At 36.6% G+C, this 27630-nt stretch overlaps 1 protein-coding gene across 3 annotated transcripts; it reads left to right on the top strand.

Annotated features, from left to right (window-relative positions):
• Positions 1-543: 543 nt before the first annotated feature.
• On the top strand, positions 544-27178 carry CDC7 (cell division cycle 7). Of its 3 annotated transcripts, none has more exons than XM_019414151.2 (12): positions 544-672; positions 1387-1581; positions 9477-9560; positions 10993-11128; positions 14538-14631; positions 14717-14859; positions 16228-16477; positions 17077-17172; positions 17947-18125; positions 18981-19063; positions 21731-21880; positions 25407-27178. In XM_019414151.2, the coding sequence occupies exons 2-12, from the start codon at positions 1467-1469 to the stop codon at positions 25799-25801; spliced, it is 1725 nt and encodes a 574-aa protein (XP_019269696.1). In that variant the 5' UTR covers positions 544-672; positions 1387-1466; the 3' UTR covers positions 25802-27178. The 3 variants fall into 3 exon arrangements, with proteins under 3 accessions (XP_019269696.1, XP_019269700.1, XP_019269699.1); XM_019414154.2 differs by having other exon boundaries at positions 560-672; positions 1404-1581; XM_019414155.2 differs by lacking the exon at positions 17077-17172.
• Positions 27179-27630: the final 452 nt, after the last annotated feature.

Here is a 27630-nt window from a genome sequence, read left to right as displayed (position 1 = left end):
TGGAATTTGTTCCTCCTTACTGGAATTTTACTTCACAAAGAGATGGTGGTTTTCTGTGGTGTTCACCTGTGGAACCTCAGCCTCTAGAAACCTGCCTCGCAGCCACAGGCTCAATAAATACACTGAATCAGTGTTTGAATGTCTCTGGGCTCATTTCTGCGAATAAAGTCATAAACAACCAACAACTGCAGGTTTTGTTTGTTTTACTGAAGTAGGGCACTCAACAAAAGGAAGTAAAAAGCAGGGGGTCGGGAAAGTAACCACCTTTTACTCAGAGTGTGCCTGGTTTCTTGTGTGGCCACGGTATGTCAGTATGTGTCAGTACACCTAGAACCTGAGACTTTTCTATTTCTGAATTATCTTTCCTGATAATTGGGCTGGATCCTTAACCTCACGGTTCACTATTCTTTAGCAAAGAATCATTCCCGGGCTTTATTTCTGTAACCGCTCTTTTAACCAACCACCGCCTAGGGCAGAAAACCCAACCCTATCGCGCAAGCGCTCAATGGCTGATGCCGCGGCACCAAGGCCTTTACAGTGCGCATGAGCAACTAGAAGCAGCTAGGCGGGAAGTGTTGCGCAGGCGCTTTTGGCAGAGTCGCTAGGTGGGGATCTCTTGGCAGCGGCGACCCAGGCAGCTGGGGAGCCACAGAAGTCGTATTCCCTTAAACTGTGAGTTTCCGACGGTTTGTTCCATGGCGCGGGATTCTGAGGGATTAGAAACGAATTCTGGATCGTGACTTCGGTCTTGTCGCAGCGCAGTAACCCATCCTCCCACCCCTGTTCGGATCCCGCTGACCCACGGCGGGAAAGTCATGCGCCTGCGCACTAAGCATCCCGTTGGGTCTCGGGTCTGAAGGAGGAAGGTCCTTCCCCGCTGAGCTCGCGGCCGGTGCTCCCAGAAGGATCCCATTCATTCCCTCTTTCTCTCCCCTCCGCTGGTGGCCAGTATCGGATCAGTTCTCCATCAACTTGCATGGGGCCTTGAGCGAACCTCCTGTCGCTCCTTTTCAGTACTCATTCCTCCTTAATTTCCCTCAGGTCAAACCGCTCTCCCCATAAGGCCTGCCGTACCCGCCCCTGCTCCCCTATTCTCCAGCTGGCTTGTGTCCCGTCGCGCTGCCGCCCCAGTTACCGCCACCATCCTTCGCTCAGCCGCCGGCCGCCGAGGCGGCTCCCCTGACTAGAACATTTTCCCCTCGCCCCCCTTGCCTGTGTTGCTGTAAGGTAAAAGGGAAGTAAATGTAATCCTTAGAAATGGCCCACAGTTTTACCCCCTTTGGGGATTTAGACATACGGTGCGCTTTTAAATATCTGCCCCTGTGGGGACTGGCGATTTTTTACTGCTTGGTTCAGTAAGTGATTTAAACTTCTCATCTTCTCCAGTATTCTAATTTTCACAGCTGCTTTGCTCCCCCGGTGGACATGACCCCTTAGCTGGCATTTTGCATCCCAGTTGTTTTGTGATGGAGGCATCTTTGGGGATTCAGATGGATGAACCAATGGCTTTTTCTCCCCAGCGTGACCAGGTTCAGGCGGATGGCTCGTTAAAAAAACATGAGCAGAATTTTAAACTACCAGGTATGTGTTTAATTCCAAGGATGTGCAGGCAACAATTCTGTGATTTCGGTTATTTTTTTTTTTAAAGGAACTTCCCGAATGGTAAAGTGAGTTGTATGTTTACATGGGAGTGTTTTACATATCAGTAAAGCTTCCCGAGGTCTGGATTTAAGATTGGATTGCATTTTAGAAGGATTGTAATCCATCCATGTCATTTTACAGAAGTTGCTAGAGTCTAAACATTGGTGGTTATCCAAGAACAGTTTGTTGATACCCAAACTAGAATTTCTTCTCCCAGATCTATGTTCTTATCTGTCTTCATATTGCATTAAACTTGGATTTAGAAGTCGACGATGGAGGAATTTTCACTGGAAGTATTGAAAAGCAGAATTCACTGACAAATAAATAATGAAATATATGTAGCAGTACAAAAGCACTGCATCTCAGTGTACATCTCAGTGTTGACCTTAACCCAGACCCTGAAGTGAGGAGAGGGTCAAACAATACCTGATCTTATACACTAAAATGTGTGCACCTTCATTCCTGCTCTAGCAGTGCCTGGGACATAATAGGCATTTAATAAATATTTGTTAAATAGAGAAGTTCCAGGTGACCATTTCCTTTTTCCTAAAAAATAGCTAAATCTTCTTTTCCATCTTTGTTTTAAGCATGTTTTGGTTGTCCAGAAGATACTAATTTTGACCTTCTATCCATGAGATCTATTTATCCACTACAAAACAGACTTTAACAACACTCTAGAAAAATGATATCACATGCTTTTGCTTTCTGACTAAAACTTAAACTCTTCTTTGGTGTCAAAATGAGTACCCTTTCTAATGTCCCAGTTGTTCCAGTTGCCTGTGCTTAAAAACTCTAGAGTTGTCTTCGACTTAATGATTTATATTTGCTTCTCATAAGAAATTACCCAACTTTATCTTACTTCTTTTTTAATATGTATGGCATTGCTTCTTATTCCTACTTCCACCACAGTAATCTGTTCTCTTACACCATGCTCCTGAATTACAATGAAGTTTCTTACCTAAACTGCCTGCTTTCACTTCTTTTCCATCCTCCAGTTCATTTGGTACACTGCTACTAGAATAATCTTAAAATGCCACTTCATCCAGTTTCATGGTTGCTGTCCCTCTTCCATTTGTCCTGTTCTTCACAATTCAGCTTTCTCCTGTGTCATTGGACCCATAATACAATAACAACAGTCATTGTGTTATCCTTCTTGTATCTTTTAGCATTCTGTGTATTTTGTCTTTTCATTTCTACTGTAAGCTCCTTGAAGGCAGTATCTCATATAGCTCCTGGTGTATCTTGTGCTTTAGGCAGAGTGTATGAACAGATGAATCCAACATGGCTTTAGCGTTATGTTCAGGTGAAAGCTACTATTTTAATATTCTGAAAATCTGGGAAATAAAGAGTAAAGTGAATTGTAGTCTAAATTTCTAAAGTTTTGTGACTTTTATGTAACAGAACATTGAACCTTATAAGCAGTACCTTTAATAACTCATAAAACATGCTGAAATTTTATTCATATTTTTAATATGATGCTTAGTAAAAGCTAAGGTTATATAAAAAATAACTTCAGTAAGGAGTAAAGCTAATGATATCCAGGCCCATAACTGTCTCATGAGCTAATATGATTCACTTTCTCTTGATGGAATAACTTTTGAATGGTAGGACCTTTTTGTATATCTTTGTATTCCCAGAACCTAATAGTATCCAGCACAGAGTAGGTGCTTAAAAATACATGAATGAATGGTTTAAGGCAAGGATATAAAGTAAAATACTTAGTGTAATGGACGAATAACATGGCCCTTTGTTTTAGGATATGTTAGCTTTTGTAGCTCTTTTTTTTTTTATAAAAAGTGTATGTGATTATTGATGAAAATTTAAAAAGTGTAGAAAACTCAAATAAGGAAATAACGTCCAAATTTTATACATTATTATACAAATATTGCCCCGTTGACCTTTTGTTACAGTCCTTTAGTCATCCTGTGCATAACGAGATACATTTCAAACAAACAAAACTAAATTAGGATCGTAGCCAACTTATTTCTAGTCTTTATTTTTTACTTAGCAATATGTAACTTGAACATTTCTTATGTAAATTATCTACAGCTTGGTTTAAGTTGACTGGCTAATGTTTCATTACATAGTATGCTACAATTTATTTAATTACCCTTTTTAGTAAACCTTTAGATTGTTTTCCATTTTTTCCTATTAAGAAAAATGCCACAGTGAACAAAATATTGGGCATAATATTGTATTTAATGTTTACTTTCCTCTGTATTGTTGAACTATACTATAAGTTGCGCTTGTGATGTGTTATATGGATGCTCTTAGCTCTTGCTACTAAAATGGGTTATAGTATGATTTGTGTGGGACAGATCCAGTTTATGCCTGTTGTCACACTGTAATTGTTATTAGTGTCCCCTTTCACTCTCAAGAGTGCCTAAGTTTGGGCTAAATTATATGATCTTCCTAGCTTAAGAGATGTAAGTCAGACAGTACACGAAGCTTCAGAATAAGCATCACATATATTCCTAGAGTGGCAGTTTTACTCCATTGTAAGTAATTGAAAACATTTTGTTTATATGATGAATATTAAATATTATGAGCAATTACTTTTCTAGGTGCTGGAATAAATCAGTGCATAAAACAGACAAAAATCAATGCCCTCAATCTACTGGAAAGATAGATGATAAAAGAAATAATATGTTCAAGGGTGGTTAGTATTGTGAAGAAAATATAGAAGGGAAGTGGAGATAGGAAGTGTTGGAGTAGGAGATTGTGATTTTTAAGAAGTGTAATTGGTCAGAGAAGACTTCAGCATGGTAACATTTGAACTAAGACTTGAAGGTGGTAAAGTGATGAGCTACATAGATATATGGGGGAGAGCATGCCAGGCAGAGGAAACAGCAAGGGAGAAGGCCCTGAGATGGGAGTGTGCCTAGCATTTAGGAATAGCAAGGCCTTGTCCAGGTCCTTGTCACTGGAGGCTGGAGGGTGATGAGAGTGATGGCAAAGAGAGGTATGAGGAGAGGAGGTAGTTCCTTCACCTTTATATGAAGCAAGCTGTGAAACTTTTACTAGGTTTGAGCAAAATAGTGACATGGTGACTTAGCTTTCTCAGGATCACTCTGGGTACTATGTTACAAATAGATGGTACAGGCCAGCAATGATGGAAGTTGAGAGCATAGTATTAAAGCCACTTGGATATATTATGTAGCAGGAAAAATATTTTTCCTTAAAATTTCAAAATGGAAGCCTAGACCTTCATGTTTAAAGTATAGGCATTTAGGGGTGCCTGGGTGGTTCAGCTGGTTAAGTATCTGACTCTGTTTTGGCTCTGACAGCACAGAGACCTGCTTGGGATTCTCTCTCACTCCCTCTCTGCCCCTCTCCCGTTGGCACATACTCTCTCAAAATAAACTTTAAAGAAGAAATAAAGTATAGGCATGTAAATGTTTTTGGCTTGTAGACTTTTCAGGATCTTCCCCCTGATGCTCAAAGTATATATTCATTCTCGTCTCTGCCTTTAGTGGTGTTTTCTGTCATTTAACATTAATGTTCTCTTTTGCTATTTACTCTCATCTCCTTCAGAAATGAGGATTTTGCATTCAGTTTGGTTGTCAGAAAGTTTTACTGTTGTTTGAAAATGTCAGAGTTGTTCTGTAGTGACAGGAAACTAATATAAACATATTTTGAGTTTTGTAAAGATACGTAAGTGCCTAGCAAGTTAGTAGTGGCATGAAAACACCTTGAGCTTACATATTGCTTCACGTGGCTTGTGTATTACAGTAGTTCCTTATCCTCTCTGGTGATTTCTAATAGTTAACCAGTGTCTCTATTACTGACTGCCAGCTCATGCTAATACAACGGGAAGTTCCAAAACATAGAACTCAAAGGAAAATTCATCTAATCTAACCCCTTTGATTTTCAGGTTAAGAAAATGAGTATTAATGTGGTTTAATGATAGGAGTTGAATCTGGGCTTTCTTCTATTTCAGCACCCAATAGTATCTTCTGTAATAATGGAAATGTTTCTATGTTGTCACCTATAGCTAATACGACAGGAAATTTTTAATTTTTTTAAATTTTAATTTAAATTTAAGGGGCACCTGGGTGGCTCAGTCGGATAAGCGTCCAGCTTCTGCTCAGGTCATGATCTCACAGTTCCTGAGTTTGAGCCCTGCATTGGACTCTCCATTCTCAGTGCAGACCCTGCTTCAGATCCTTCCTCCCTCTCTTTCTGTCCCTCCCTGCTTGCGCATGTGCACTGTCTCTCTCAAAAATAAACATTTACTATAATAATAATAATAATAAAATCTTTAAAAAATAAATTTAGTTACATGAAACTAGAAGACAGCACAACTCTGTATCATATGACTACAGAGCTTTTAGTATTCTCATATATACACACACACAACAAAACATCCACACAAACACTTCAATACATTTTGTAGTAAAGAGACTACAAATAGGGTTCTTAACATTTCATTGTATTTAAATACCATTGATTTAAAAAAAAATTTTTTTAAGTTTATTTATTTTGAGAGAGAGAGGGCACAAATAGGGGAGAAACAGAGGGAGGGAGAGAATCCCAAGCAGGCTCTGCACTGTCAGTGCAGAGCCTGATGCAGGGCTTGAACTCATGAATCGTGAGATCATGACCTGAACTGAAATCAAGAGTCAGATGCTTAACTGACTGAGCCACCCAGGTGCCCCTAAATACCATTGATTGTTAGATAACCCCATTTTATCTGCTGCTCAGAAATGCTGCCAGTTATACTATGACACAGTGCTTTCTTATCACCTAGAATTTTTTATCTTACACTTTTTGAAAGAGTTCTTTTGGATGTAATTAGACAAATAATTGTATATCTCAGGTACATAATTAAAAAGGAAATTAAATATTTAACATCTTTCTTTTCTGAGTCACTTTGAGTATAGTCACACTTATTGACACCCCATTTTCCCCCTCATAATGTTCTCTATACGTTAATGATGCAGAATTTCTTTGAAGAGTTCATTTTTTAATTACCATTTGTTAATGCACTCATAAGAGCCCAATTATGTGGAGCTGACCTACATTTGATTCTGCTTCATCACCTTTACCACTTTTCCCTACAACTGTTTGCTCTTAAAGGGTTAAATGTGAATGCTCTTTTATGATTTCTTAGATTTTCGTCAAGTCACTGATACCTGTTCTGTAAGTATTGATACTGGCTGACAATAATTGTAAGTTGCATCCCAATTTCAGAGTTTTTAAAATTGTGTTTCAGAATCAAGGACATGTAATATAAAATTGAATATATCATTTTTATTACCCTTTCATGGTGCCTTTCCTGTGACACTGGAATTTGAAGCTGGTTGGAATTGACACCCATTAAGAAAGATTATAATTGACTATGGCAAGAATGACTGCTAGAGGCTGGCTTTTCCCCCCTGGCTTTGGTTTTGGTTTCTAGAGTGAAGTAGTGTGGTAGCGTATAGTGAGGTAGCTGCTACTATCTTGACTTCTTCACTCTTTTGTAACGTCTAAACTTTTGCTTTTTTTCCCTTCAGCTATCTCTGAATGCCCATAATGATAGTAATAATTCATTCACTGAACAAGCATACCAGGCACTGTTCTAACTAGGAGCTGAGTGTACTGTGGTGAATTATGCACACAGGGAACAGTACTGGTGGAGCTTATGTTCTAGTGGGAAGAGGCAGAGAGCAAACAAATAAACAGGATGATTTTATAGTGGACAAGCACTCCAAAGACAATAAACAGGGTAATGAGAGGAATGCTGTTTTAAATAGGATATTAGAGAAGAACTGACCTTTGAGCCAGCCACATGAAATAATAAGGGAAAAAGATTTCAAGTAAAGGGTAAAGCAAAAGTGCTAAAGAAATAATGTTAATAACTACAACAGAATTACCACTTTTATTTAATATTTGCTATGTGTCAGGCATTGTGTTAAAAACTTCTTATGTATATTATTTCATTTAATCCTCACAGTATCTCAGTGGCATGGGTACAGTTATTACCCGTTTTCTGTGGATGGGGAGACTAAGGCTCAATGTAATAAGCTGTGTGCTCAAGGAAAGTCGTACCTAGTCTGGTAAATAATGGAGCCAGGATTTTAATTTAGTCCTCTCATCTCCAAAACTGGTACTCATAATTACTGTTCTAGTATTGCCTCGTGTATTGAAACCCATGAAGCTTCTCCAGTTACCCATGAAGTAGATGGGAAAGTAAGTTCTTCCCATTTCCTTAGATGGATTGATACAATGGAAAGAATACTAGATCTTCTTGGACTAGATCTTGGCTTGTTATTTAGTTTCCAGCTCTTAATGTTCTTCTTCCCCCTCAAATTCATCCTCTACTTGTCATCTTCCTGCTTAAAAGTTTTCCATGGCTTTCAATTGCATTCTTTCCCTCTCCCTTCTTCAGCCACATTGAATTTCATTACCTCCCTCACCGACCTCTCCCCTTGGATAAAATAATCCATGCCTTTTTCCTTTTCCATGCCTTTGTGTACATAGTTCCTTCTTCGTAAAATGCCTTCATCCACTTTTTCTACTTGGTGAGTGCTTCAAAACACAGCTTAATTGTCACCTGGAGCTTGCTGTGTTCATTCCCCTCCCCTTCCTTATATCTAGTAACATGCATTCTTGTATTATTATAGTTACTGTCTTGTGTTCAGAGCTTTTAACACCTGACTTTTCCACTAGACTAAGCTCTTAGAGAACAGAAGTTGCACCAAATTTGTTAATTTTTTTTTTTAACATTCTCATCGCTGAGCATTTTTAAAAAATTTATTTATTTTGAGAGAAAGAGTGAGGGAGGGGCAGAAAGAGAGGGAGAGAGAGAGTCCCAAGCAGGCTCCACAGTGTCAGCATGGAGCCCAATTCGGGGCTCAATCCCATGAACTGCAAGACCATGACCTGAGCCGAAATTGAGAGTCAGACACCCTACCAACTGGACCACCCAGAGGACCCTGAGCACTTTTTAAAACACAGTGTTAAAAGGACACATAATTTCACTTTCCTAAATAGGGTTTTCTTATCTGAAAATCAGGATAATTCCTGTTTTGCCAGTATCCCAGTGCTGTTGTGAAGATCTGAAAAGAATACATGTGAAAGTGGTTTGAAAATGTCTTAAACCATTATATACATTATTTACATTATTACTATTATAACTTAAAAAGTAGCTGATGTTTGTCTTAGATACTGTAATAAAATCCGATAACTCTTAAGTATGTAGTTTTCTTTTATATCCAGTAGTTTATCACATTTGGTATTACTGCCTTTCTTATTTTAACCATGTATATTTTTGTAAAGAGTTTATATGTATTTAAAAGTAGCAGTTTATCTTATCTGGTCTCAAAGATAAAGGATACTATTGATAATTGGGATAGTTGTTTTTTAAAAAATATTTTTAACATTCCTGAGAGCTTTGGTAGAATTTCTCTCTGAGGGTACACTGTGAATACTCAATATATAAAACTTTCCCAAGCTTGTAAGATTTTGTATCTTTGGGGAAGAGAAATAGTTTTCAAGAAGATTACATTGTGTCCTTGTCATGCCATCTAGTGATCACAGCACAAATTGTTTATTTTTTAAATTAAGCTTCTTTATTGTGTTGTACTCTATGGAGTGACAGTGTATCTGTTAATATAATTCTGAGTAATAGAAATTTGATGTGTGTGATTCTGGGACTTAACAGTTTTATGTTTTTTCAAGAAGTGTGTTACAGCAAGTTAACAGGGTTTTAAATATTTTTGTCATGATTTATTATAGCTACTTTTTAACTTTTTAATTATGTTTTAGAATTTATTTCATTGAGGTTTTTTAACTTAAAGTATAAAATATACTTTCATTAATTATAACTATAAATTCTTTTTCCTTGATAGGTGTTAAAAAAGATATTGAGAAGCTTTATGAAGCTGTACCACAGCTTGGTAATCTGTTTAAGATTAAGGACAAAATTGGAGAAGGTAACTTAGAGATCTACTTTATTTAAAAGTTTTTTTCCCTTATGTTTTGCTTTGTATAATCTTGATTTTCATTACTATTTCCTTTTGAAAAGTATATACTTTTTAAAATAATGAGATCATGGTCATATTACTAATTATGACATCAGGTTTTCTTTTTCCCCTGGAAAGAATGAAAGAATAAATATTTACAGTAAAATGAATAGTCCTATTTTAATCTTTATGCTGTTATACCGTTAAAAGTGTTGATATACTAATGTATTGTTAAGGATAATTATTGAAAATGAAAAATTTAAGATTCATGTGGGGGAATTTGATCAAGGAAAGTCCTTTTTCTTTCTCTGTTGTAGTTAGGTAGAACTGTATGTTGAAACAGAAATCTAAGGTGACAAAATGATGGAAATCAAGTGGTAACAATATTTATAAGATGGTCAGTATCGACATAAATGTCATTGAGAGACTGGCAGTCTTGTTGATTAAATGAAGGGTGAATTTATCAGATGTGAAGTGAATGAGAAGGTAAAAGATAATAAAAGGTTTTGGTGGCTATGTTAGGAAATGCCTGAATAGTTAAAAACAAAAAAGCTTCCATTTACTTCATTGTTTGCTTTTCACAATGAAAAGTGTCAAACACAAAGAAGCCTAGGTCATTGGGCAAAAAAATTAGAAGGTGAGATGTTTTGGGATGTAAGAAGCAGATCTTTACATCTTTACCTTTTTTGAACACTGACTTAGTGTTCAAAAATTTTGTTCTGGAAAACACTGCTGTCCTCCTAACATTAATAGCTATTCCTGGAGAGGGGGAGGGGAGAAGGGTGTTCTAAGGCTAAATAAGTTTGGAAAATGTAGTATGTATGGCTCCCTTTTGGTTATTTGTGATGTACTTAAACACACAAAGCACACAAAGCTCTAGCTTTGGAAATTTTTGTAGTAAAGAAATTTATCAATTTGTTTTAACTCAGTTTTCTCAAATTTAACTGACAACCAGCTCTTTTATTTTTTCTATTTAGTTTAATGCTAAATTTAAAAGCCCAGGTGGTTTTGTAGTTTTTTCCCCCCAAGACTGTTAACAAGTCTACTTCTAACAGACCTGTATCCAACTCTAAAGGAAGTAATTTCAAATGACAGTACTATAGAAAAATACTTGCTAGAATGGATCATGACCATGGAAATATTTTATGCTAACCCAGGCAGATTTACTGTAGAGCTTTGGTAAATTAATATATCTCCTAAAGAATTGAAGACAGTTAAGAATTTATTACAAATTGAAAGTCCTATTTTTAGGTGTTTTTGCTCTTCATGTATAATATCTTTAAATATATTAATGATAGATTAGGATAATTTCATGGGCTCCAGTTTTGGGATCTATTTTAGCATTGTTTCATTAACATTTTTAAAAACCAAATATTGAAAAATTGAATACATTGTTTTACAGGCACTTTTAGCTCTGTTTATTTGGCCACAGCACAGTTACAAGTAGGACCTGAAGAGAAAATAGCTCTGAAACATTTAATTCCAACAAGTCATCCTATAAGAATTGCAGCTGAACTTCAGTGCCTAACAGTGGCTGGGTATGCATTATCTTTAACTGAACTGCCTGTATATTTAAGATTTTTAAGGGGATATCTAACAGAGGTGGTTAGATTGTCCATGAATTCAATATATTTTTCAGTCAGGAGTCTGCAGTTTGGTAGCACTTTTCCCCTCTAATGTTCGGATGGTTAATTAAATTTATATTTTTATTTTTTTTTTTAAATTTTTTTTTTTTTTCAACGTTTTTTATTTATTTTTGGGACAGAGAGAGACAGAGCATGAACGGGGGAGGGGCAGAGAGAGAGGGAGACACAGAATCGGAAACAGGCTCCAGGCTCCGAGCCATCAGCCCGGAGCCTGACGCGGGGCTCGAACTCACGGACCGCGAGATCGTGACCTGGCTGAAGTCGGTCGCTTAACCGACTGCGCCACCCAGGCGCCCCTAAATTTATATTTTTAGAATGGATTATCCTTGAGGCTCAGCTTGACTTCCTGTTCTCTGACCACTTCTTTTTCTAATCTTCCTGCCAAATCAAACCGTGGTCTAGATATTTTTTAAAATGTAGGGAACTCCTATTTCACATCTCCCCAGCTATTGACAACCCCATCTCATATTTTATTTGAACAGCAGAATCATCTGGCATGTCTTTCCCATTGGTCTTTCTCTTCTACGTCATTCCTATCAACAAACATACATGATCTAGTATTTCTTATCCCCCTGTACTGCCATCCCTCTTCCATCTGTTTCATCATTTCTTTGCTGCTTTTCCCAGCCAGACCCCTCAAAAATGATCTATACATACTATTTTCACTTCCATACCCTACCTTCACTACTCTCACCGTGTGTCTACTTTTCTCTATACTAAACTGAAACTACTTTAGATAAGAGTCCACTGTGACTTCCATCTTGCCAGTTTCTTTTTCTGTTCACATGAACCCTAGGCAGAGTTTAACATAATTGATTTGAACCAATGTCTTTTGACTTCTATACTGTCACATACTTCTTGTTTTTTTCCTCCTTTATTTGGCCTTTCATTGTCAATATCTTTTGCCAGTTCTTCCTCTTCTACGTGACATCTAAATGTTGGAGTTTCTTGGTGCCTTATCCTAGGCTTTCTTGCTCTGTACTCTTCCCTGGGTAGTATGTATTTCCATGTGGCTTTAAGTGTATGATAGTGATTCCCATAAGTGTATATCTTGCCTCAGACCTCTTATCTGCAGATTTGTATATACCCACCTACTGATTTGACATTTCTACTTGAGTACCTAATAATTATCTCAAACCTAATGTGCTGAAAATTAAATTTTAATACTCCTTTGCCTGCCAAAACCCCCACAAAAACGCCTACTACAACAGCCTGTTTTCATCTGCTCATCTCAGCCTCCATCATCAAGTCCTGGCTATTTTTGCCTCCAAAATATATCTAAAAACTCATTCATGTCTATTTTCATAACCACTACCTCAGACCAAACCTAGATTACTACAATAGCCTGCTTCTTCTCTTTCCCCCTGAATCCCATGGTCACAGAACAGCTAGAGTAATCTTTGAAATATAAAAATTTGTATGTATGTAATATAAATTGTATACTGTTATTTCCCCCTCTTAAAATCCTTCAGTGGTTTCCCAGTATTCTTTGAAAAAAAAAAATCCAACCTTATATCATGCACTCTTCCCACCTCCCTCTCTGTGCTCTAGTCACTTTAGTTCCCTCAGATTTGTCTCGAGCTTTCTCATCTCAGGGTCACTACCCATTATTGTTCCCTGGTCACTAAGTCCTCTCCCAGTTTTTGCGGGCTGATCTTTCTGATCTGAGCAAGCTTCAAAGATGTCATCTGAATTAAATTAGATTCACCTGTTTGTTATTGTCACAGCACCTTTTGATCTCTTTCAAAACCCTCATAATCTGTCCTTTGTTGTCTTGTTTATTATCTGTTACTGTTCATTAGATAGTAAACTCCATGAGGGCAGAAATCATGTTAAGTTTAATTCACCTTCCCATCCCTAATATCTAACATACTGTCTGCCAAATAACCATGCCCAGTAAATATTTATTGCGTGAATGGACAATCCTATTTCTTTGTTTTGCCCCTATGTTTATTAGAGAAGACAAAAGAATGAGATGGCCTCTGTAAGGCATAATTACATACATTCTACTCCCTTGAATAAAATTGTTCCTTTTTCCCTGTTTTAAATATTTTTCTCTACCACTTTTCTATTCCATGTACTTCAAAAAAAGTTCATGCTAAAAAAAAGTCTTTATCTGATCTTGCTTCCTTTCTAGCTCCCACACTGGTTTTTCTTCTTTTTTTTGCCAGATATTTTAGGCAAATTGTATGTTCTACTTCCAGTGTATCTTATTTTCCCTTCTTAAGTCCTGTTTGGCCTCTTCCTTTCCACTTAAATTATTCTCAGAAAAATTACCAGTTAATTCCTCTTTGCCAAACTAAAAGCCTTCCCTCAGTCCTTATTCTCTATGACCTTCATACTGATGACTACTTCTTTTAAAATTCCTCATCTGGGTGACATCCCTTTCTGGGCTCTCTGCCCCTTTTTCCTTATTTTGCCCTCCAACTTGGCAATTTTCCAAGGCTCATTTGCTCTTCTCTCTAATCATTTTCACAGCTTTAGGTATCACTTCTCCACAAGCACTGTCACTGACCTCTCACTTCTCACATAAGATTTAGTTCTGTATCTAGAACTTCTTATCAAAAAGAGGGAGGTCTTCGTTTTTGATGCTTTTCCTGATCTCTCTACATTTTTAGGTGGTATCCATGTTGTTCTACTGACTCAAAACCATGTAAAGTTAATTTCCTCATCTTTTATGATGCAATATAGCATAGTAGTTAAGAGCATAAGACCTAGAGCAAGCTGTCTGGATTCAGATCCTGGCTCCATGACTTACTAGTTTAGTTAAGTTCCTTAACTTAACTTGGGGGGAAGTTCCTTAACCTCTCTGTGCCTTAATTTCCTTAATTGTAAAAAAAGGGGGGAGGAAATAATAGCACTTTCCTCATAGGGCTGTTGTGAGGATTAAGTGAATTAGTTAATAGATGTAAACTGCTTACTTAGATCAAAGCTTGGGAAATATAGTGAATGCTTAATAAATGTTAGCTATTATTTTTTAATTAACTTATTCATTACTATTGCCATTTTATCTGCTACAAAGGCTTATTAATTCATTATTGTTTTTCATCTTGTCCTTCTCATTCTGTTACTTCCCCAATTAAAACTAATGATCTCATGTTTGAATTATTATACTAACCTCATAAATGGTGCTATTTTTGTACAAGTCAGTTAAACGTGTATACTGTCATACAAGAGAGTAGTTTTAAGTAGTTTTCCAGCATTTTATGCATAGCTAAAGTTGCATTTTTAAAGAAACTTAGCATAAGGTTTTATTTCATTTGACCTTTCCTTTAAAGTTCATTATGCATTTTTCCACTAGGGGGCAAGACAATGTCATGGGAGTTAAATACTGCTTTAGGAAAAATGATCATGTGGTTATTGCTATGCCGTATCTGGAGCATGAGTCCTTTTTGGTAGGTTTTAATACTTACTGACTTTTTATTGGCTAAATATTTAATTGAAAGCAATTTTATGATCTTATTCATAACTTTATTTTAGGACATTTTGAATTCTCTTTCTTTTCAAGAAGTACGGGAATATATGTTTAATCTGTTCAGAGCTTTGAAACGCATTCATCAGTTTGGTATTGTTCACCGTGATGTTAAACCCAGCAATTTTTTATATAATAGGCGCCTAAAAAAGTAAGTATGAAAAGTTACTAGAAGATATTTACACTTGAATGAATTTGTGCTATGGGGTTCACCTGGGAGATAGAGAACATACTATGACAGCCATGCACAGATTTTTTTGTTTTAAATTTTCATTGTGGTTGGGGAATGGAAATACAGTGAAACAAAAGATAAAATTATATTAGTAAAGCAGTGTCCATTATTAGATACACCATGGTTCAGTGGAAATAGCACTTAGCTAAAATAAACTTAAAAACGGTATAGGCCTTTTTAACTTTCACATTTCTCTTATCTCTGGGCTTCATGAGGGAATTAGAGCACATGATAGCCAATTTCCTGTTTCAACACTGAAGTTCTGTTATTATGTAAGTTTGTATTGTATATGTTTATATATATATGTGTTTTTTATACTGATAGAGGTGTTGTAAAGCTGAAAACCTGGCTTAAATACTGTTTATTATATGATGGATCCTACCGAGAGTGGTAGGAGGTATAGAACTATAACTTCTTGGATTTTACACTTCTGACTTTTCTCTTTAATTTTCTTTAATTGAATCAAGTTTTAAGCCTATGGTTTTATTTTATTTTTTTCTCTTAAGTTTATTTTTTGAGAGGGAGAGCAGGAATGGTGGAGGGGCAGAGAGGAGAGGGAGAGAGAGAGAATCCCAAGCAGCAGGGAGCCCGATGTGCAGCTCAAACCCACAGATCATGAGATTATGACCTGAGGCAAAATCAAGAGGCAGGCGCTTAACCAACCTGAGCCACCCAGGTGCCCCTAAACCCATGATTTTAATTAATTTTTCTTTTAAGCTTGTTAATTAAAAAGTATCTACTGTGATGCCATCTTAACCATCATAAGAGAACAAAGAATTGGGCTTATATCCTGCAGTCCTTGTCTGTCTTGTCAGCACAGGCCATTGGAGAAAAGGGAGAAAGATTTTTGTGTGTGTATGGGATGTATCATTCCTTAATTTTCAAGCCTAGTTAGCTTTTAAATCATTACCTTGGCTATAAACTCATTTTTCTTGTCTTTTTTCAAGAATGTTATAAATTGTTTGTTTTTTTTTAAACGTTTATTTATGGAGAGAGAGAGAGTGGGGGGAGGGGCAGAGAGAGAGCGGGAAAGAGAATCCCAAGCAGGCTCCCTGCGGGCAGCACTGAGCCTGATGCAGGGCTTAAACTCATGAACGGGGAGATCATGACCTGAGCTGAAATCAAGAGTTGGACACTCAATCGACTGAGCAGGTGCCCCAAGAATGTTATAAATTCTTAATCCCCTAAAGAATTATACTTTTTGTGTAAATATGATTAGAGCATATTATGATGTTACTATGCTTTAGTTGTTACAAAGAAGTAAAAATGCTTGCTTTTGTTTCTTAGGTATGCATTGGTAGACTTTGGTTTGGCCCAAGGAACCCATGATACCAAAATAGAGCTTCTCAAACTTGTCCATTCTGAAGCTCAACAGGAGAGTTGTTCACAAAATAAATCCCATATAATCACAGGAAACAAGATTTCCTTGAGTGGCCCAGCAGCACCTAAGGAGCTCGATCAGCAGCCTACCATGAAGACCGTGAAAAGGCCCTATACAAATGCACAAAGTCAGATTAAACAAGGAAAAGATGGAAAGGTTCTACCTCTTTTATTTAAGTATTAATACGGTTTTAGAAATGTACTTCTTTATCCAACAGAGGGAGATGTAATACCAGGATAATACTTGCAATTAAAAAATTTGTTTTTACATTTGTTACATATTCAATTGATTAGATTCCACTAAGATTTATAATAGATCGTTTCAAAACAAATTACTTGGTAGATTTATAATGTCTCTATGTTACATTATGTAACAAAAATGGAAAATAATTTTTCCCTGCATGTTATAAAGTTCAGATTAATTATCCTTTTTTAAAGAAAACATTAGTTATAGGGGAAAAATTCTGAAGTGTCTATCTCCATTTTAGCTGCACAGCAAAATGTAACATCCATGCAGGTGGTTTTTAAATTTTTTAGTTATATATATTTGTGGATTATGGTAACAGTTATATGGGTGTTAAGAGTTCTGTCTAGACTATTTTCTCCTTTCACAGAAGTGTTTTGGTGCCTGAGAATGACTTGGATGCAGCTGTTTTTGTTTCATGTCACTTAACTCTTTCAAAACTGGCAGAGTACAGCTGGCAGAAAGTGTTACAGATATAATCCTTATTTTCCTTGTTTTTGTTGGTATTGTAGGAGGGATCTGTAGGCCTTTCTGTCCAGCGCTCTGTTTTTGGAGAAAGAAATTTCAATATACACAGCTCCATTTCACATGAGAGCCCTGCAGTGAAAGTAAGTAATGTAGCTTAATAGTGCAATCATCAGTCAGTACACTGAAGAGAATTTAGGGATTGGTAGACTAGCATTTATTATTACTCCGTTTTTAAAAGTAGAGTTTTGCTGTGGCAGAAGGTATTACTGCTTTGAGCATCTTGTCAACACTTTTATTTTCTCCAGTTTTTTTCCTGAACTTTTCTGGTGGAATTTTTCATCATTTTTGGTTAGCTGACTGTTTGTTGTTGCTGTTTTCTAAAGGAACATTTAGAACATTAAGGCGTTTTCTCTCATTACTAGGATGTGAGCTCCTAATAACTAACACGTTTCTGACACACAGTTGATGGTGTAAAGATGTTTATAAAGTTTACAAAATTGTCATCAATATTAAACGGTTTTAAATTGACTTACGATATCCTATAACAGCTAGATAGCATAAGCAACAAATTAAAACTGATTTTAGCCAATGTAATTGTGCAGTTTACAGTTCTGAAATGGAGTTAGACACTAGAACGTAACTGTATTATACTTGTGTAACCTATCAGGAAAAATTCTAATAAAGTGTAAGTCACATATTTACCAATTGAGGACTGATTAGTAAATTTTAATACATTTATTCCACAGAAGAAAACTAAAAAGATTTTAAATACTTTAATAGACAACTGTTTACTTACAATCCAACAGCACATTCAGCAGTTTTAAACTGTTCTGCTGTTACGTTTTGCCATGCTAGCATTTGAAGGCATTAGGTTAAATATCACAGAAATAGGAAATGTGACTTTTCTTTTACAGCTTATGAAGCAGTCAAAGACTGTGGATGTACTATCTAGAAAGTTAGCAACAAAAAAGAAGCCTATTTCTACAAAAGTTATGACTAGTGGTGTGATGAGGAAAACTGCCAGTTCTTGCCCAGCTAGCCTGACCTGTGACTGCTATGCAACAGATAAAGTTTGCAGCATTTGCCTTTCAAGGTAATGTGATTTAATGCTGCTACAAAATCATCAGCATGCTGCCAGACATGATTAGAAATTGCATTGATTTGGTGGGCAGTTGATTTAGTGCAAGGAAGAGAACAACACGGTTCTGTGAACTACGCAGACACTAATGTGGAGAGGTATGATGATGAGCAAATGATAACTATTGTCATCTAGTGTTCATTTGACATGAATTGCTCATTGGAAAACACATTTGCTCTTGTATGCAAGTAATTTTGGTGGGGGCAGGGATGGTTTCTTTGGAACCTTGGATTTGCACATTTTACTTGCTGATTTAATCTTTTGTTACCTTATTCCCGCCTGTGTAGAATAATCAGAACCAAATAATAGGGTGTCTCTCTCACTCCCACCTCCTACTCTTAGTCTCATAAATTCCTCCCTTTCTTTCAAAACTTGCATGAGCTTTCTTGAGCCTTTCCTGATTAACTTAAGTATATAAGTCAATAAGTATGTCAAATTAATTTTCTAATATCACTCCAAACAGAAGTGATTTTTATGCCTCTGAATTCTGTTGCATTCAATTCTGGTGTATTTTATTTTTCTCTTACGGTTCTTATAATCTGCTACCTCCTTTTACACCTGGAAGTTACCTTAAAATTTTTCTGGAATAAGGCCTGGTAACTTGAGGGGTGGGGAGTGGGGGGAGGGACCAGTAGGAAGCAGAATCTAGGATTTTCATCACACTAGATTATGATTTGCTTTATAAATAACTTTTATTTATATAGATATCAAGGCAGAACTTATTGTAAAATAAATAGATAAATGTTACTTTTTGGTCTTAAATAATTAAACTTTAACATAACTAGAAAACTCTTATTTCGTCATCATAAGGCGACAACAGGTTGCTCCTAGGGCAGGTACACCAGGATTCAGAGCACCAGAGGTTTTGACAAAGTGCCCCAATCAAACCACAGGTATGTTGCACTAGAAATACAGAACCCAATTAGAATTGGTTATCCCAGGTATATTTTATTTTATGACCTTTATGTTTTACTAATATTAAGTTTTTCTGCTTTTAATAAGTTATGTAAGTAGTTCTAGCAGTGTGGCAGTCCCATTTTTGAGATAATGCTATTGAAAATTTCTACTCCTAGTGTTGGGTTTGTTTTTGCTTTTTTTTGTTTTTTTCTTGTAACAGACTTTTTCCTGTACAATGCATCTTGCTTATCTATTTACAAGATGATTTTGCTACGAATTTTGTTAATGTCATATTTGTAGAAGAAAAATTGTGTTTAGTAGTCTTTGCTAACTTAAGACTTGCAGCATTTTATCTGTTTGCCCAGTACCCCCCAAAAGTCTTCTGTGCTGCACTGCACATAAGATTGTGTATTTGATTAAAATTATTTTTTGTTATTGTGAAAATAATACAGTAGAATTAAAGAGTTTTGAAAAAGGAAAAAAATCTAGAATCTACCAAAGTTGTCATGAAGCCAGAACCCAGGAAAAAAATCTCATTGAGTAAATGAATCCTGCCATTCCCCTAGATAATGGACTTGAAAGAAATGCATTCGTCCATTGTGTGTATTCTGTACTTGCTAATGATACCAAAAAAAAAAAAAAAAAAAAAAATTATCTGCTTATACTCTCAAATAATTGTAACCTGTTGAGCATGATTGTAAATCTTCATATGAGGTATTTTAGGGATATTTATTCCTTTTTGAAGGGAATATGGAAGGAAGTTCATTGAAGAGAAAACCACTGAGAAGAGAACTTAAATTGGAGTAGATGGTTGGCATTGATGCATGAGCAGAGAATCTGAAGAAACAGCATGGTCTAGTCTAGTCAATAGGAAACAAGTTTAGTGTTGCTAGAATGTAAGATGGAAGTGAAGGAATGGTGAGAAATAAACCTGATAATAGGTAGGCAAGTCAGATCACACATGTTAAACAGCTTGGACTATATCCTATAGGTGTTGGGAAGTTATTCAAGGGAAAGAGATGGTAATAATTATGTTTTTTAAGTTTATTTATTTTTTAATGTTTATTTATTTTTGAGAGAGAGAGAGAGCATGAGTGGGAGGATGGGCATAGAGAGACGGAGACACAGAATCGGAAGCAGGCTCTAGACTCTGAGCTGTCAGCACAGAGCCCATTGTTGGGCTTGAACCCACCAACTGTGAGATCATGACTTGAGCCGGTGTCAGCCACCCAGGTGTCCCTTATTTACTTATTTTTGAGAGAGAGAGCACACGTGCACAAGAACAAGGGAGGGGCATAGAGGGGGAGAAGGAATCCCAAGCAGGCTCCATGCTGTCAGCTCAGAGCCTGACACAGGGCTTGATCCCACAAACTGCAAGATCATGACCTGAGCTGATATCAAGAGTCAGATGCTTAACCAGCTGAGCCACCCCGATGCCCTGATAATTATGTTTTAACTGCATTATTCTGGCAGGTGTGCAGACAGCATAGGTTTTGGAGAGTTGGGGCCTGCTGTGGTCCAGGTGAGAGATGATGAAAGCCTGAATGAGGGCACTAGTAATAGGAAAGAAAAGAAAGGTAAAGGAAAGGCAGAACTTATTGGATAACTGGATGTGAGATTTGGGTGTGGGGTGGTGAAGGAAAAGGCACCCAGGATGTTTATCAGATTTCTAGCTTGGGGGACTTGAATGGGTATCAGTAGCCAAGGGGGAGAATAAAGAAGTAACTGGTTTACAGGGAAAGATAAGGTGAATTGGCTTGAGATATTGGTGGGGACACCAAGATAGAGATGTCCAACAGAGTAAAAGTCAAACTTAGGGAAGTCTAGGCTGGAAATACAGTTAAATGTCATCAGTATATAAAAGATGGTTGAAGCTGTGAAGTAGATGGGGTCAGTCCAGGGAAGAGGTTGGAACTGTGGGGAACCTCAGCCTTAAGGGGTGGGGAAAATGTTGAAGGAGCAGGCAGAGCTACAGAGGGAACAAAGAAAGGCAGGTGATACAATGGCCAAGGTAATGGAGAGCAAATAACTTGGTGATACTGGGAGGTCAGCAGTTAGGAGAGATGTCCCTAAAAGAAAAAATTAGTTTAACATGAACTTAACTTAGTTAACATGAACATTAACTTAATGTCAGAATTCTAGAGATTAAAGATTGTATAGCAGAAGTTAGGGTAAGCACCTGGCTGAAGAAAAGCTTCTAATATTCAATACTTTTCACTAAAATAAGCCACTTTCACTATGGTACATAATTCTTGAGGAACATCCAGATTTTTCCACATAGCTATTTTTGGATTTCTTTTGATCTTACAAAGTACATATCTACTTAGTGTTTTATAATGATGAAATGTCCTTTTAAACTTACCAACATGTTGCTCAAGAAAGAAAATATTGTATTTTGTATTAAGGATGTTAGACTAGGGTTTCTCAATCATGGTATTACACTCTAAGCATCTGAGGAACTTAAAAAATTCTGATGCCTGAGCCCTACTCCATAATTAAGTCAGAATCTCTGAGGGATTGGGCCTGGACATCAGAATGTTTTTTAAGGCTCAAGATTTGCATAGCAAAGGTTGAGAACTATAGATGTAACAATGATGTAAATTGACTACTGATGATAAAATTATAGATATGGAATTTTTTTTAAAGTTTGTTTTCTGTTACAGCAATTGACATGTGGTCTGCAGGTGTCATATTCCTTTCTTTGCTTAGTGGGCGGTATCCATTTTATAAAGCAAGTGATGATTTAACTGCTTTGGCTCAAATTATGACAATTCGTGGATCCAGGGAAACTATCCAAGCAGCTAAAACTTTTGGTAAGCAGTTTTATATTATAGAACAAAAGAAATGCCTTTTTTAATTTCCTATAAATCAAATTATTAAGAAATTCTCTGATGTTATGTAGAAAATTTCTCTGTTGCTTGAAAACTAATAGCATTGTGTAAGAAAATAATTTATCCATTTTTCTTCTATATAATCATTTAATCTCAGCAAGCACAAAGTGCTATTTAAATATTTTAAAGTTCAACTTTATAATCTTAAAAGGATAAGGAATAAAATCTTAACTCCCTGTAGTTATGATTTGACTTTATTACATAAATATTTCTAATAGTATATGTTTTAGTTTATTATATGTTTATTAAGCATCAGGTGTTCTTGGGCTTGCCTTAATTGATCTTAGTTTATACTAACAAGTAAACAGTTAATTATGAGACAGAATAATAAGGACTCAGTAGGGAAGATAATAAAATGTGGGTTGTTAGGTTCCTTAGGGTTAGGGGAGCAAGGAAGAGAAATGTGCAGAACACCTTTGCTGATGGAGTATTATTTTAAGCATATAAATAATATGTTGTGGGAAGTCATCTCCTTAGTTACACAAGTTCTTATACTTCTAAGACTTCATGGGGCACCTGTGAATTCTCTCAACATTGTTCTGGCCAATGACTTTAACTCACATGTTCACCTTGTGTTTATTCTCCATGCACAGTTATAGTTAATATTTTCCAAAGTGGGTGGCTGTGATTGTACCACACAATATAGAATACCCCTGTGGGACAAAATTTCAAACAACCCACTTCATAAGTAGCTGGGTTGCCTTGTGCCCAGCTCCAGGATCAGTAGGTCTTAATCGGGTCCATATCAGAATTATCTAAAGAACTTAAATACATATGCCTATCTCACTCTACTCCTTCCTAGAAAATAAGATTCAGGAAAATATGATACATAGGAAGGGCCTAGGCTTGTTAGTTTGGAAAAACAAGTGATTTTAACCAAGAACTACTTCTAAGAACCACTGCAAAAATGATTGCCCCTTACTTAGACACCATTGCTATGGTCTAATCCATCAGAAAAGCTTGGTGGTGGTTATGAAGAAAGCTCCGTGATGGAGGCTTACCAAAAAGTGTTTCTTCAGCAAAGTCAATCCACAACTTCTCACTTTCTTGCACCTAGTATAAGAAAATTTTATCAAAGGATAATAGGTTGAAATAATACACATACACAAAGGGAAAATGACCATAAATGGAAAGCAAGATGGATTGATACCTTGGAAATTGTATTCTTATGTGAGTATGTTTACTCTCAACTGATTGAGAAAACTTTTCGTCTAGTGTTGAAAAACTTCATGAGAAGTTTATGAAGTTTATCAGAGAATGGACATCAAAACATTTTGTTGAAGAGCTTAACTCTCCCTTATCTGTAGTCAAAGTTATAATGAGGACCAACAATGGAAGCACAACAAGTGATGCAAAAGCATTTAAGGGCAAGTGTCATGATAGCAGTCCTAGGCTTTTAAAGATTTATCATCATAATGTTTGTTCTCATATTAGAAACTAATAATGCCACATAGTTTTTATCTCGGTTTATTAGTATGACTTCTGCAGCTGTTTCAGTCAAATCTTACTATAACTTTGGGCTGAATACAGAAGGACTCAAAACTTCAGTAGTCACCTTTGTGTTCTCCTTTATGACCCAAAGAAATGACTTGCTTGGGATTAGCAGTGAGAGTACTTGTACTTCTCTTGTGTATAACGTGCCTCACTGTCCTCAACACCTAGACCTGGCCCCACTGTGGATTGTCATCAAGGACTCGTTATATCAAATAAATTCAAAAGAAGGGCGCCTGGGTGGCTCAGTCAGTTAAGCAACTGACTTTGGTTCAGGTCACGATCTCGCAGTTCGTGGGTTTGAGCCCCGCATTGGGCTCTGTGCTGACAGCTCAGAGCCTGGAACCTGCTTCAGATTCTGTGTCTCCCTCTCTCTCTGTTCCTCCCCTGCTCATTCTCTGTCTCTTCTGTGTCTCTTGAGCTAAAACAAATGCCTGACACTTGGTCTGTAACAAAATATTTTTGATTGAATGTATTATTTTCCCTGAATGAGCCTTCCTTTGATCATGTGAAAAAATTTAAGCATGTTGTATAACTTAGGGAGATATTGTAATACATACTGTTAATTATTTCATAACTTCAGCATAGCCTATATATTAATGAGTAAAACTATATGACTATTTTCCTCTGCCTATAATTTTCTAGAGAGAATAAGAATGATAAAATAGATTTAGAGTAAAAAAGGATTGCCATGTTGTATCCTGAGCAGACTTAGTTTTTGGTCATTTGTTTTCCTTGGTCTCTTCCCTGCCTGCCACCTCCTCCTCCCTTCTTTCCCTGCCTTAGAACACCCAATCCAGTAGTTAGATCAGGACATGTAAAAGTAACTTTATAGCATCCAGAGATAGATTGCTTTTTTAACAACCCATGTACCCCAGAAATCTGTATGCTGTGCTACTCCATTGTTTAGAGCCACATTTCTGTTTAATAAGGAAATCTATAAGGCAAATACAATACACTTTTGCCTGTTTGTGTGCTTAGCTTATGTTTGCCCATATGTGAATAATTCTGTCAGGAAATTGTTTCAGAGACATTTATATTTTTAAAAACTAAGATCTGGCTTATTAACTCATTCAGAAACATTTATTGGGACTTTATGTGGCCCAGGTAGTATTGTTGAATCTGTTCTTACAGAACTTAAATTCTAACCGGGGAGACAAATCTGTCAGACAAATGAGTAGTATTGAGAAAGATAAAATAGGAGAAAGGGAGAGAAGAGGGCTCAGCTGTTTCAGATGGGTCGGTCAAGGACCCAAGTATCTGTCAGGATGTGATATTTGAACAATGACCTGAGAGACTGAATAAAGCTTTTTTATCCAGTCCAGCCACCATTAATTGAGGACCTAGTATGTACTAGACATTGTCTAGGCTTTGAGGATTCAAAAGTAAATAAAATAGACCCTGTCTTCAAAGAGCTCAGAGTCTAGTAGGGGAGAGAGCTCTACAGTTACAATACAGGCTAACAAAAGTAATAGAAATTTTCACAGTTTGCGACACAAGTTTAGAATGTTCAATTCTGTCAGAGTGTCAGGCCTCACAGAGGCCTGAAGCTGAGTGAGGATATAAGTTGGAGTATCCCGAGCACATGGGGGAGCACAGGGGATCCTAGGCAAAGACAGGAACCATATAGCCAGAGGAATGTAAAAGCTAGGAAGGGGGAGAGGGAACAGGAGCTGCAGCTGAGGGAAGATTACAGAAGGATATGGTGAAGCTGAAGGAGTTGACAGTCAAGTGAGTCCCTTACATAGCTTAGTAAGTCACTGCTTTCTACTTACCACTGCCCACTTTATGATTTGACCTTCAACTATGTAGTACAAGACACAAATATTAGCATGTGGTACTCTAGCTCTTACACAGGGCAAATATATCCCCAAAGCACACAATTGGGCATGGATGTTTCCCATTAGAGAGGCTTCTGGTATACTCAAATAATGTACATGTATTTATTCTTTTTTAGGCAAGTCGATATTGTGTAGCAAAGAAGTCCCAGCACAAGACTTGAGAAAACTTTGTGAGAAGCTCAGAGGTATAGATTCTAACACTCTGAAATTAATAAGCGATGTACAAGGGCCTGCTTCTCGTGACCCAACATTTTCAGAGAAGACTGACCATAAAGTTTCTCACCTTATACAAACACCTGAAGCACAGCATTCAGGAAATTCATTGTATAAAGGAGACAGTAATGGCTGTGGGGGTGGTTTGGATACAGATACTACCAATTTAGCAGGCTGGAATGAGGTACCTGATGAAGCTTATGACCTGCTTGATAAACTTCTAGATCTAAATCCAGCTTCAAGAATAACAGCTGAAGAGGCATTGTTGCACCCTTTTTTTAAAGATATGAGCTTGTGATTATCGTTCCTTATTTATAATGTTTGCTATTTGTGTATTATGAGATGGGGTGAAAAAGAGTTTTTTGTAATAGCCATAAGTTCTTGATTAGAGACCAGGGCAGGATGAATAATTTATTTTAAAATTTTAGTATTTGCTGTCTGGCAAATGCTGAAATACGGACTAAGATCAAAGATGCCTAGGATAGTTCGTAGGGCTAACTACATGATCTTTGAGTTAGATCTACCCAAGTAGAACTAGATCTTCAGCTTCCTTAATTACTTGTACTGCCCTATGCAGAGAAAGAAGCTATTTTAGCCTTAGTACATAGAGGTTTGAGGTACAAATCTTAAAATTAATGGATGTGATCTTAAAATTAATGGATGTAATGGGGACTAAATGAGTCAAAAGACTTACTTTATTGGTTTCTTTAAGCAATGAGCTATGCGTACTTTTAGAAAACTCAACCTGGTGTTGGTGCTCTAACCATTCTATAGGTAAAGGCAATCATTTCCTCTTCTAGAGGCATATATTACACCTTTTATGAACACTAAAATAACTAATGAGAAAATGTTGGCGGTAATACCACTTAAAATTGAATTTATCCATTTTTTAATGTATTTTGTTAAAATATTTTTTGTGTGAATTGCCACATTAATGGTTTCTCTCTTGATTTTCTTGCCTTCTCTACCCGCACCTAAATTCTCCCTGAAAATAACATGGTGCTTTCCACAAAGTTTCTGTGTGCTTTGTTAAATATTGCACGTGTTTACAGTTGGGTACTTCATGCATACACGGATTGATTAAAGGAAAGCTGCAGGGCCAAGGTGAAGACTGATAGTCCAAAATGCTTTTATTTTTCTCACCATCCTAGGTGTAATTAGGTAGCTGCTAAAAGGAATAGTGAATACAGCTTTGAGAATATTATTGGAGAGTCTCTCCTCTGCGTGGAGCCATCAGGATCTCTATATCCTATTATAAATAAGTTGCTCCTGCTCAAAGAAGATTGATTACTACAGTCTTGGGCTGATTGGGAAGAGAGATAATGAAGTGGGCAGAGTAGAAGAGGACCAGAGGTAGACTTATGAATTACTACATTCCAAAATGATATATATCAGTGACAGCATATCAAACTCTTTGTGGGAAATAAGTTTGGGTGTGTGGATCCACGGAGAAGTTTCCCATTCAGTAAGGATAGAATATAGAAACAGCTTATGGATACAGAACATTTTGTTATTTTGTACATTCAAGTCAGTGTGTCTACCTACTCTGGTAAGTATGGCATATGTTTAGCCATTACCACTGATGTACTCGTTCTTCTCATACTATAATCTTTAAAAAAAAAAAAAAACTTGAATGTTCTTGAATTTGTATGTTTAATAAAGTTATTCTTTTCTATTTTTTATGTCAAACTATTCATTTGAAAAATACCTCTTTTTAAAAACACATTTGTCACTGGAAATATTTTCCTCTTGAGACTAATGAATGCTGTCTCTCCAGCAAATAGTAGACAGATTAACAAAAATTGACCTGGCTCAACAAATATATGAAAAATGGAAGTAGATTGTTTTATAGAAAAGGTGCTCATTGACCTCATTTATAGGAAATTTGTCACAAAATAGTAAAACAATAAGTCATCTCAGTAACAGAAAGAAGTCCTAGCTAAAAAAAATTTTCTTGGTGTGATTCACAATCAAGTTAACATTCTAAGAAAATTAACGAAGAAAAATTTAACTACCAAAAGTGCAGGGAAGGAGACATTCTCTAAGAGAATTTAATATCTAAGAAAGAACATTTCAGGGCGCCTGGGTGGCTCACTTGGTTAAGCATCCGACTTCAGGTCATGATAC

This window comes from Panthera pardus, unplaced genomic scaffold, assembly GCF_024362965.1.
Source record: "Panthera pardus isolate Hobbes unplaced genomic scaffold, ASM2436296v1 HiC_scaffold_11, whole genome shotgun sequence".
NCBI lineage: Eukaryota > Metazoa > Chordata > Mammalia > Carnivora > Felidae > Panthera > Panthera pardus.
Note: the sequence above shows the minus strand (reverse complement) of the source record. Positions and strands in the feature narration are given on the sequence as shown.